The 12949-nt window shown below is 37.0% G+C and overlaps 1 protein-coding gene across 1 annotated transcript in view; it reads right to left on the bottom strand.

The window, feature by feature from the left end:
• Positions 1-12949, bottom strand: part of LOC150082952 (uncharacterized) — a 294273-nt gene that overhangs the window by 191865 nt on the left and 89459 nt on the right. Inside the window, exon 6 of the mRNA XM_090378332.1 lies at positions 8315-8508. Coding sequence (XP_090234458.1) covers positions 8315-8508 — 194 coding nt within the window. The remainder of the gene's footprint in view (positions 1-8314; positions 8509-12949) is intronic.

The raw sequence follows: 12949 nt of genomic DNA, 5'->3' as shown, positions 1-12949 counted from the left end.
TGTTTCATTGCATCCCAAAAGGACAAATTTTGTTTTGTTATGCATGTCAGGGGTGTCGTAATTTTTTTTTATAATAACTTTTTTGTTTAGAAATCGCAAAAATGATTGACAAATGCAAGAGTTGTACTTTCATTTAAACAAAAACTTGAAATTTTTCAAAAGTTTGAAAACAGTGCATCTGTTAAATCTCTAAAGAACCATTATAATGTTGGTAACCAAACCATAAGCGACATTGTAAAAAATAAAGGGAAGCATCATATTGGACATCCGAGTAGTGCGTGGTAAGTTCTTTATCTATCGCCATACTTTTTACGTAGATTGCTGAACATTTTTCGATACAGCAAGTCCCCAACTTACATCGCTTCGGATTTAAATTGTTATTTATAATTTTTATATGACTAACAATTTCAAGTGAAGGGGACACGCATTTCATAACGTGACAACTCACAGAATTCCAGCTACCGGTATTATCGCAAATGCAATAAGATCGAGTTTACTAACCATTTATAATTAATTGCACTAAAAGAAAAGCCCAGTAACCCAGAAAGTGCATATTGTTTTTATTGTTTTATGGCAGTGACCTCCAGAAATGTGCTTTAGTAAAATGTGAGCTCAGGTGGAGTGAAAATAGTGAGTTTTCACCTTAACCTTGTGAAGTTCTTTTCAGAAAATTTCATTTTGACCGTTATCATGGTGCCGACTAAGAGAATAAGTGACAGCAGTACTAGTAAATATATGAAGAAAAGGAAAGCGATCAAGTTGGATCAGAAAAAAATTAAAATAATAAGGATGTATGAAAATGGCCAAACATTAACAAGTATCGCACAGAATTCAGATGTGTCAGTGGCAACAATGAACACAATAAAGGAGAAAGACAGAATATAAGAAGCAGTTGCCACCAATGAAGGTAAACTATAATAATAACCAAGGCTATGAAATACATACTAGTTTTTACAGTACAATAACATGCGTTTTTTCTTATGTGCCACTCCGGCTACTTCACCACTGTCCTCAGATAAAGTTTTTAATTGAACTTATTAAAAATATATAACTATTTTTCTTCATTCTTCTGAGGATATTATGTTGTTTTTGTAATTTTGGCATATCCGGGATATATAGCAGCAATATTTTATTAGTCATTCCCAAGTTATGCAAATCTCAACTTATGTAAGAAGTCCTGGAACTTATCTCTTACATATGTCGGGGACTTGCTGTATTTTTGGATTAACCAGGAAATGGATTATCCGGGAATATTTTTTACCATCTATCCCAGAAAATACTGCCTCCGTAGCCGAGTGGGCAGGAGCGGGAGTGCAGTAGCACACACTCTTTGAGTAGACCGGGGTTCAAGCCCCTGACTGCTGAATACAGTCGATATGCCAACCCACACTGGACCAGCGTGGCAGATTATGGCCCATTTCCCTCAGCATGAATTGTTGAGGAGGCTTCCATCCTGCAGTGGGTTGATAATGGCTGCACTTTACTTTACTTTTATCCCGGAAAATCGAGAGTCTACTGTACTTGGATTTCAGGAAAGCTTTTGATACTGTTGCACAGGGAAGACTGCTATACAAACTGAAGCGGTATGGCATTAAGGGCAAGTTGCTACAATGGATAAAGGGATGGTTGAGTGGGAGACAACAGAGAGTGGTAATCAATGGACACTTCATGGACTAATGTTATTAGTGGAGTTCCCCAGGGTTCTGTGCTTGGCCCATTGTTGTTTTGTGTATTCATCAATGTTTATTATTATTATTATTAGCCATATGGTGCAAGGGAAGCCTGAGGCTTATGCTGCACCAGCCAAAAAAATTTTCTGAGTTACCCTGAGAGAGAGAGAGAGAGAGAGAGAGAGAGAGAGAGAGAGAGAGAGAGAGAGAGAAAGAGAATAAGAGTAAGAAATAGAAGGGAATCACCAAGAAAGAGAAAAATTATGATATCCAGCTCAGGACCCTGGGTGTGCCAAGCCTATACTCACCAGATGTGAACCCCTGGGGTTATGATATTGATGAAGGTATGAAAGGGTTAATGTCCAAGTTTACAGATGATACAAAGGTTGGCAGGGTTGTTAACGACAGTAAAGACAGTATGCTACTGCAACTGGATCTAGATAAGTTGGGCAAATAGGCTGAAAAGTGGCAACTGAAGTTTGAAATTGAGAAATGAAAAGTACTGTACATAGGTAGCAGTAACTCAAGAGAAACGTACCAACTGTGTGGTATTACACTCAGGGAATTGGAGAGTGAAAGACCTGGAGGTAATTGTGCAGTAAGGCATGAAGTTTGCTGAGCAGTGCTGGCTGCCAGAACAAGTCATGGAGTCTTATCAGTGATATATATAGGAATTTTGCTAGCAGGGACAAGGAAGTGATTATCCCGTTGTACAAGGCAATGTTCAGGCCATACCCTGAGTACTGTGTACAGGTGTGGAGGCCTCATTTTAGGAAAGATGCAGAGTTGCTAGAACGAGTACAAAGATGGAACAAAATTGCTGAGGGGGAACAAAGGGGTGCTCTTACTAAGAAAGGCTTAAGTTCTGCAAATTGCAGCACCCGGAGAATAGACACATGCAATGTGATCTGATTCAGGTGTATAAGGTGTATAAGGCATCTGATTCAGGTATAAGGCATTGAATGGGCTTAGCAAGCTCAATGCTGATGAGATTCTTCCCCTTTGCTCAGATTAAGTACCTGAGGGGGCATAGATTCAAATTGAGGAAAGACAGTTGTAGAATAGATGTGCGGATATTTGCCTTTAGCCAGTGGGTAGTTGATTGCTGGAATAGACTTTCATCCCTTGTTGTGGAAGTTGATAGCTTAAATAAATTTAAGGCTGAGCTGGACAGGCATTTGAAGTGAATGGATGGGTGAAATGGGAGGGTTTTTTTTTTTTTTTTTTTTGGCTGATGCTGCATAAGCTTGCTTTCTTGCATCATATGCCTCAACTAATGCTAATATGTAAACATGCTGCAAGAATTTGTAAGAGGAGATCTTCAACAAAAAGGAGTCATTATCTGTTTCCAATTTCATTTTATGAAATTTCTTAAAATCCAAAGTGTATACAAACCATCCATGGTCATCTCAGCAATAAAAACAAAAACATTTATGTTGAAATTGAAATAATACTGTTACACAGAGTAATGGATAATGTGAGAATTAGTAGAGGATTGTGTTTGCAATGATGGTGGTGGTGATGGCAATTTAAGGGACATCATTTTCAAACACTGAGTGTAACAAATTCTTTGATGTATATTATTAAACTGGAATTACAATAAATGTCTTTTCTAATTTGCACAGTAGTCATTTCATTTTTAAAATGGTTAGTATATTTTGCACAACACTGTGTATACTTTTTTCAAGATCTTTTCAAGTATGTTTCAAATAATGGTCTGTTTATGAACTGTTGAACTTTTCCAATAAGTGCTACCCTCTGCCTGTGTTTCCAAGTTACTTTAGACAGCTTATAAAATATGGCAGCAAGAAATGGCTTTTAAAATTGGAGAAGATTGTGCCTGTCACCACGGTTGTCTGAAGGTGGCTTATAAAAGCCAAAATCCTTGGTAATTTAGGTTGAAAAGTTAATGAAAAATAATGATAAGATTTTATATGAATTCTTCTATGATTTTTTATAATTTTTTTAAATTCTGATTTAATTTTTTAAAATAAGAACAAATTAATATTTTTAAAAAAAGTTTAAATTTTCATGAAGAAACTCATTCCACACAGATTCTTCATGGAATTTCCATTCCTAGCAGAAAATTCAAATTCACTACCATAGACCTTTACCCTTTCAAAAAGCTCACTTTGAAAAGATTTAATAAATCCTTCAGGACGTGTAACATGTTCATTACATCTGCTAAAATCCAAGTTTACAAATGAGTGATTCAATATTTGCATCCATGTTTTCATATAGTTTCCAACCTTCTTGCTATATTTTTTTAGAGCTCTATTCGGTTTGGTTAGTTTGAATGCTTGTTTTTAATTATCTGTTTAATGTATTCAATTTTTTTACATTAAAATCCCATTACAAGGAAAACTTTGAAGCTAAAATGATATTTCACAGTCCCAGAAAACTTCCCTTAGTACTAATTCTTCGATAAGTCTTGTTTGAACAAAATTAGTTAATCAGATGACAAAAAATTCAGTATGCAAAATTATTTGTTGGCAGAATGTAGCCAGAGCAAAGTTGCAAATGTAAAGTAAACAGTAGTTCAAGCTGCTCACAACAGCAAAACATGGCTAACAGTTGTATTCAATGTTGAAATAATTATTATTAACAAATGATTTAAGAAAGCAAGCTTACACAGCATCAGCAGGGGAAAAAAAAAAAAAAAAAAAAAAACTCCTGCATCACCTGTCCATGCTTCTAATAATCAGTCTAATTCTTCCTTAAATTTGTTCAAACTACTGAAAGCAAATTTCCACATGACTTTGCGACCACCCACCCTCAGTTTAAATTTTTATGCTCCTCTTACATGTGTTGTCTCAGCAAGTTGGATACATCAATATTTAACTTATTCAATCAAAAGACTTAAAACATTCAAAGCCTAAAAGACCTCAATCAGATCTTCAAGCAGGCAGTTTCCAGAAGTGTAATTTGCAGAAATGAAGTCTTTCTTGGTAAGGGTGCATTTTGTTCCCCTTGCTAATCTCACTGCTCTTCTCTCATCCATTCCAACAAATCAACATCCTTCCCTAAAATGAGGCTTTCAGACTCGTACTAATCAAGATGTGACCTAACCATTGTATAATACAATGGAATAATCACCTCCTTATACCCGCTGGAAAAAATTTCTGTATGTCATTGAAAAAATCCATGAGCTGTCCTAGCAGCCTGTCTGCACTGTTCAGAGAATGTTAATGTCTGACTGCACAATTACACCCAAGTTTTTTTCATTCTCCACTAGCTTGGCATGTTATTCTGTAATTACTGCACCCATCTCCAGCACTTTGTATTTGTCAATGTTAAACTTCAACTGCCACTTCCCAGCCTATCCACCTAATTTATCTAGATTTTGTTCAGTGGCATATGCTGATTACTGTGATTAATACCTTGCCATCCTTTATATCAACTTCAAACGTTGACGTTAAGCCTGAAATGGCTTCATCAATATCATTAATACCCTACCCACCTCTGCCTGACTAACTGGCTTCATCAATATCATTAATACCCTACCCACCTCTGCCCACTAACTTATACTGGAAACTATGGCAATACTACAAATTAGTATTGGAATATCAAACCTGATTTTCTTCCATGATATACTATTTTTTACTGCTTTAATTAGATCTGGAACCCATATTCTACTGCTTTGATTAGATCTGGGAATGCATTTTACTGTTTTAATTATTCTAATGATGCTCCTTAATAAAGGCTAAGATGCATTAAAGGCTTATGCCTCAGGCTGCAAGAGAATCAGACTACATACAAGTTAGTGCAAATGCATCATATTACTACACAGCTAAACTCTGAATTAGCAAATTTTTGCAAAGGCGGCATCATTTAAGTTATCTCATATTGTGAATAACTTCACAACGAGTTGCCACAATATTGCACTACTTCAAATAAGTAACACTTCGCCAAAGGAGAAGACTTGTTACTTATTCTTAGCAGAAAGCACCAACCAGATGGCACCGTTTCAGGACTATTTGGCCCTTCTTTGGTGGGTGGGTGGGTAGGTAGTTACCCTAGCGATGTAATGATGGCAAAATGGTTATGAAGTATAACTCCACAATATGAGAGATGACTGATGGTGTATAAGATGAATTAAGACTAAGATGCATTAAGGGCTTATGCCTCGGATTGCAAGAGACAGACTACTTATAAGTTAGTATAAATGCATCACATTAGTACAGTAATACCCCGAAGTTACGCAATAGGTGGGTCCGACGAAAAACGCTTAAGTCGAATTCGCGTAAGTCGGGGTATAACTTTGCATATAAATACATATAAATTTTGTTTAATTGGGCCCAAGGACTAAAAAAAACACTAGTTTAGAAGAAAAATATTTAATAAAATTGCAGTTCTTTATACATATTAATACAAAATATGTATTAAAAAAATAAATGAGTTGCATAAAAAAGTTATTTCGATGTCGATGGCTTCATAAAATCTAACAAATTCGTCTGACGAGAACAACGCTTTCTTTTTTTCACGCAGAATTTCTTCGTAGCAAGCTAATAATTTTTTTATTCCTTGCTTTGTAGCTATAACGCGTTCTTCGTTCGAGTCTATGTTTTCTAAAATTTTTAAGCCCTTTTCAATTGAGCTGAAACCTTCTGTCAAGCTTGCAATTGTCATGTGCTTTTCTGGTGGAACTGGGTATGAAGTGTCGGATACTTCAGTGACATTTTGCTCACGCATCTCTATAAGCTCATTGACATCATCACCATTGACTTCCAAATCTAATTGCCTGGCAAGATTAACAACTTCTATCACATAAGCGACATGATCAGTTTCTGGCGTTGTTTTCGTCTCGTTTTTTAAAAAAAAAATGGACAAAGTTTCTTTCAGACACCATTCAATGTTTTTTTGTGAATTTCATCCCAAGATTCTTCAATGATTCTTACAGCATCTAAAACATTGAATTGTTTCCAAAAGTCTTTAACAGAAATTTCTTTAACACTATTCAAGACAAAATAGTGTTAAAAGTCTTTAACACTATTTTGTCTCATAGCTTCATTCAGACGTGCAAACGAACGCCTCGTGTAGTAAGCCTTGAATGTTTTGATGACTCCCTGGTCCATCGGTTGAAGCAAGCTGGTTGTGTTTGGAGACAAAATCACAGCTTTAACACATGGGTCGAAATTAAATAGGGTGGCAGGAGGGTGACCGGGTGCATTGTCAATAAGAAGCATCACTTTAAATGGAATCTGTTTAGACTTGCAATAACGTTCGACTTCGGGTATGAAGTGGTGACCAAACCAGTCCTCAAAAACGGAAGCTGTCACCCAAGCTTTACGATTTGACTTCCAAATCACTGGTAAGCTAATTTTAGATATACATCAAACGAAAAAAATCTAAAACCGCGTAACTCCGAGTTCGCGGAAGTCGGGGTATTACTGTACACAACTAAACTCTGAATTAGCAAACTTTTGCAAAGGCCGAACCCTAAAACAGTGCTGTCTGGGTGGTGGTATCTGCTGAGAATAAGTAACAACAGTCTTCTCCTTTGGTGAAGTGTTACTTATTCAAAGTAGTGCAATATCATGGCAACTTGCTGTGAAGGTATTCACAATATGAGATATAACTTAAACGATGCTGCCTTTGCAAAAATTTGCTAATTCAGAGTTTAGCTGTGTACTAATATGATGCATTTCCCTAACTTGTATGTAGTCTAATTCTCTTGCAGCCTGAGGCATAAGCCCTTAATGCATCTTAGTCTTAATTCATCTTATACACCATCAGGCATCTCTCATATTGTTGAGTTATACTTCGTAACCATTTTGCATCATTACATCACTCGGGTACCTACCCACCGAAGAAGGGCCAAATAGCCCTGAAACGGGAATAAGTAACAACAGTCTTCTCCTTTGGTGAAGCGTTACTTATTCAAAGTAGTGCAATGTCATGGCAACTTGGTGTGAAGGTATTCATAATGAGATATAACTTAAACGATGCCACCTTTGCAAAAATTTGCTAATTCAGAGTTTGGCTGTATATTAATATGATGCATTTGCACTAACTTGTACGCAGTCCTTAATAAAGGTTAACACCATTATTAAAGCTAACCAGTTTAACCAATTTGTGTAACAAAAAAAGGATAACTCACAGAACAACATATGGATATTTTGTGTGTATCTAATAATGTTGTGAAGCAGGTAGTACACAATTCGCATGACATCAATCAGGCAAATAACAAACACTTGAATTATTAAGGAAACACTAAAGTATGCACTACTTTTATTCTATTTTGCACATTACATGAAAATTAACAGAGTAAGTTAGTGCTTTTTAAAATAAATAAAGGAGTCTAGAAACACTAGTACATTTACTGTAACATTTCATCTATTATATCACAGCCTCTGACTAATGGGAATATCTGAAATCATAGGTGTCTGTGAAGGATTTCCTTCAGGAGACATCAGCAACTTCAGACATTTGTTCCTGCTGGCTCAGGTTACTTTGGATACCACTGCTTTATGGGATTATTTAAAATGTCAGCATAGTAAAACACCTATCCATTTAAACCAAATAAGTTTCACAATGGCTGAAGTTCAACACAGTCTGAAAATCACTGGATAATATAAGCTTAGAATAAGAAATTTATATAACAGGAATATCTAAACACATATATAAAGATATATAATTTTTACCTCACATTTAACAAACTGCAATTTTTTTCTATGTTGGGCAATTTCTGCTACTGTTTGATTCTTTTTTATTTCACCCTCTTGTAACTGTTGCTGAATTGAATTTGATTTTGTTGTCCTTTCAATCACTGGTAAGGCTTTCTGGTGGTTTTTCTGGTTATAAGAAGTACATTCATCAGAAACTTGTTCTGGAAAGACTAAAATAAAAAGAGGACACTGAACTTATCAAAAGCTCCATTTTATATGCCAGATATCCAAATATTCTACATAAATTTCAGGAATAGATTCTTATCTATATTTTGCATTAAGTAACATTTTATAATGTTTTATTTAGTTAATTAACCAATATGAATTGGTAGACCAAATAATGGTACTGTTAACTGACCAACATACATAAATAAATAAATAATAATAAGTAAATAATCTGCAGTAAATAATTTACCAGCTAGTTAGTAGTTGGCATAAGGATAAATAGTATAATAGTTTAACTTTTATAAACATATTAGGATTTAAATTCCATCTTCTCACCCCCCCCCCCCGCCAAACCACTGTTTTAATCCATCAGCAGACTCATTAGGATGGTAACTATCTTTCCTGTGCAAAAACATAGTCCAATCATGGTGAGTCTTGGCTTTCCTTTTATGCAGTATAAGGGATGAGATGGAATAGGATGAAACACAATCTGCTGATCTGATGACAGTGTGCACAAGCAGGTTCAAGGATCACATGAGTTTTATAAATTTCATCATTTAAAGAATAAAAAATTGTACTTTAATGAGGAACCAATCATTCAAGAAACTCTCAGTGTCACAGAATCATTGTTCATTTTCTAAAACCCCATCCCATGTCAGTGGTGGTTATAACAAGAGTGTCAAGTAAAAGCATGTTTTTTCTTATGTCATCTGGTACCCTTTACCCACTGTTCACATATTCAAAGTCAATCTCTGTTCTCGTGCTCTTACTGTAAGTTGTCTTACATTTCTTCTGGAAAATATAAGATAAATTATATGGGAATTATAACATAAGTTTTATTTCCTCTGAGAAATAAGTCAACTTACACTTTACTTAGCTTCATTTAGCAGAAAATATTTTAAGTGTGCATGCTTATAAATGCAGTGCCTACTATTTTCACCATGTCTGTCTACTTTTCTATCTGCATATAACAATTCAACACCCAATGGACAGTAACAAAATTTTATATTTGCTCTTTTTTAGAGATTTGTCAAGCCATCCCAAATTTCAGTAAAATCAAATTGAAATCTAGGATATTCATTTTCTTCAGACAAACAGTTCATACATATTGCCTCGACCTTTATCATAAGGTCTAGGGTGCATCTATTTTTACGAAAACCAAACTGATCTCTGTTCATAATAGTCTGAGTTTCCAGATATCACGTGAAGCAACTGTATATCATTTGTTCCCAAGTCTTACTCAAGCAGCTCGTAAATGAGATTAGTCTATAATTATGTGGGTCTAACTGGTCTTTTTCCAACTTTGGAATGGGTATAACTATGATGCCAGAGATAGGAGAGATATGTGCAACAAAAATTGGGTTGAAAAAAAGTTTTAGGAGGGAGCATAAGGCTACTGCTTTGTCTTTTAGGAAAGATGGACCATATGCAGCTGATGCAGAATAGTGAGCAAAAGATTCTGCAGGGATGTTTGCTATATCCCCAGGAAGGGTTGTCTCCTGTCCATCACAGATGATGATAGAGGAAGGAATTGGTGGAAAAACTTTCCAGTAAGGCATCCAATCACCAGATTAGTCCTGCATCTGTGTCTTTAGTGACAGACAAGGCAAACCAGATTCAAGATCTTTCTTAGCTTTCCACCTGATGTGATATGCATGTGCTTTAAGTTTCTTGTAATTTATGAGGTTAGTAGTGGCTGGATTCTTTCAAAACTAATACCATGCCTTGTTGTTTTCTCTCTTATCAACAGTATATGTGGAATTCCACAGGTAGTTGATGTGTTTACATATTTTATTTGACGTCTGCAGTACTGAACAGATATTGTCCAATGGCATCATCTTTGATTGATGTTGGATGATATGGTCATCTAGTGTAATGCGGAATGCATATTTATTCCAGTTAGCTTTAGAGAATTTCCATTTTGCTCGACCACTTATTGGTAATTTTCCCATGTGTAGAACTTACAGATTATAGGGACATGGTCACTATTTAATGGATTGTCTAAAACTCTCCAATCAAAGTCTGGATATAATGGGAGCATGGGCAGGACTACAGCAGAAGGTGACCCTGTCAGAAAATGGATATAGGTGTGAGAGCCTATTTTAAGCAAGTAAAGTGTGTTAGTTGTCTGACGGCACCAGGAGTTTCCTCCATCTCTGTGTTGTGTACTCTGTATGACACAGAACTCTGTGGAGGCCAGAGATTTAAAAAGTGTGTGGGGAATGGTTTGTTGTGTAGTGTTATGTTCTGTTATTTCTTTGACCATTTAGCCATTGGGCCCCACTGTTGCTCACACTTTGCCACGAGGAGGCAGGTCAGGCATCCAGTAGATTATTTAAGTACTTTGGCAGGCCCCGCAACCATTTTCCGAGAATTTCAGTGGCAAGACCTATAAAGGAGGGAGGGGGGGAACACTAGAATTTGGAAAGGCTGAAAGAGGTTGAATTTTTAGACGTTGATTAGAATTTGATGACATTGTTAGGGGCGTATTCAGTTGGTTTAATTAGAGTGGGGGGAAGACTGGAGGGAAACAGGTAGAAGGATGGGGATGGTAGAGTAGGCATCCCCAAAGGTCAGTGGGGACGAGCCCACCAGGTGAAGTATGGGGAGCAGGGGTGGGAAGAGAGAGACCCGTCTCCTCCCTCCCCTGCCTGGGAATGGGGTTTTAAAGGGAACCAAGTTTGAGTACCCAGTTCAGATTGCTAAATGGTATCAGCAGCAGCCTCAGCACAACCTCGCCGGCGACGGTTGCCATCTGGCAGGAAGGTTAAACTGCCCATCCTGCTCCGGGGGGGGTGGGATATGTTAGCTGGCAGCGGAGAACCCACCAGGCGAAGGGGGGGGGGAAGAGACATGCATTTACTCCATTCATAATCCAATCTCACTGTACTTGTATTCTATTTTTATACTTTTTTTTTCTCCTGTTAGGTTTTATATATGTATACAATAAACACAAGATTAAAACTAGGGTTAGTGTGTACTTAACTGTAACATTTATGGTTTGTGTTCTTTTTCTCACACACACTCATTCATTCTTCTGACTTTCATTTTGTTTGTTGGACTCTTGCTTTCTGCACTGCACTCTCTGGGCACCTCAACTTACTGTTATTCTTCAGTTGTGGTGCAGGCCTAGCTGCAAGTTTTTTGCAGGCCAGGGAAGAATGCAGTGATAGTGCTTGTGTTATTAGTATATAATAATGTAAGTTATTAACTTTGTATTCTTTCAGCCAGTGTATGTTAAGCAGTGTGAGGTTATGCTTTTTAAGAAAGGACTCTATTGTGTCCCTGGTTGCTGTTACTGATAAACAACTGGGGATGCATAATAGAGAACCTTTTTTTTTTTTTTTTTTGTAGTTGTTGGCGCATAGGCTTCTGTGGCCATAATGCACCTCCCAAGGTTTATGCAGTACTTTGATCCAAGCCCGAGGCGGGAATCGAACCCGCGACCTTTGGGTTGCCAGGCAGGCACTTTACCCACCTGGCTAGCCTGGTCGGCAAATATAGAGAACCAGGGACTATTATGGGTCCCCAGTTGTCTATCAGTAACAATCCCCATAACTGGAGATGTGCATTAAAATCACTCAACACATAGCAATGAGTTGGTAGTTGTAGGATGGGGTCATCTAGTTTAGTCGGTGGGCATGGCTGATTTGGTGAGATATATATGAACACAACGGTAAGAGTTGTTTCAACTGCAAGGCATACTGCAACTACTTCTAAAGAGGTTTGTATGGGAATATGCCTGCAAAGGATTTCAGAGTCAGCCGATATTGCTACGCTACCATATGAACTGTAGGCAGTAATCCTAAGCCTGAAAGTGTCACTTTTAGAGAGAGAGAGAGAGAGAGAGAGAGAGAGAGAGAGAGAGAGAGAGAGAGAGAGAGAGAGAGAGAGAGAGAGAGAGAGAGTCAGTTTTTGTACACAATGCCTGCTGTGTACAATACTAATTTATAAAGTTGTGAATTGTAAACCTCTGCAATTCCATTGAATCAAATGGTCCATTACTTATCTTTGGAAGGAGAAAATGTTTCTGACTGCTTTTTAGAACCAATCTGTTTATAGCATTCCAATTTTAGTTTATCCTTTCTTGAGAATATGGGACGTGGAGTATCCATATCCTCCTCTGCATGTACTTCTAAGATGATTCTGTCAATGTCATTAGTGACATCAATTTACACGTTAGTGGTTAAAGTCTTTCAAGAGCTGAATTTTTTTGTCTTTCAGTATCTGAAAGGGATGGAGTAGTAGTTGGTGGTACCGTGACTGAGGATGTCTTTAGGGATGCTGAGAAGTTGCCAGAGCAGCCTGAGCTCAATCAGAAAGAGATGTAGCTGGTAGTATAGATTCTTCAGTTTCTTCCGATCATGTATTTTTGTGTTACAGCTGCATATGTATATTTGAGTACAGTGAGTATCCAAATGTACATATACATATACAGAGTATATG

The sequence above is a fragment of the Mastigoproctus giganteus genome, chromosome 7, assembly GCF_048544385.1.
Source record: "Mastigoproctus giganteus isolate SK-2022 chromosome 7, ASM4854438v1, whole genome shotgun sequence".
Taxonomy (NCBI): domain Eukaryota; kingdom Metazoa; phylum Arthropoda; class Arachnida; order Uropygi; family Thelyphonidae; genus Mastigoproctus; species Mastigoproctus giganteus.
This window is presented reverse-complemented; position numbering and strand designations above follow the sequence as displayed.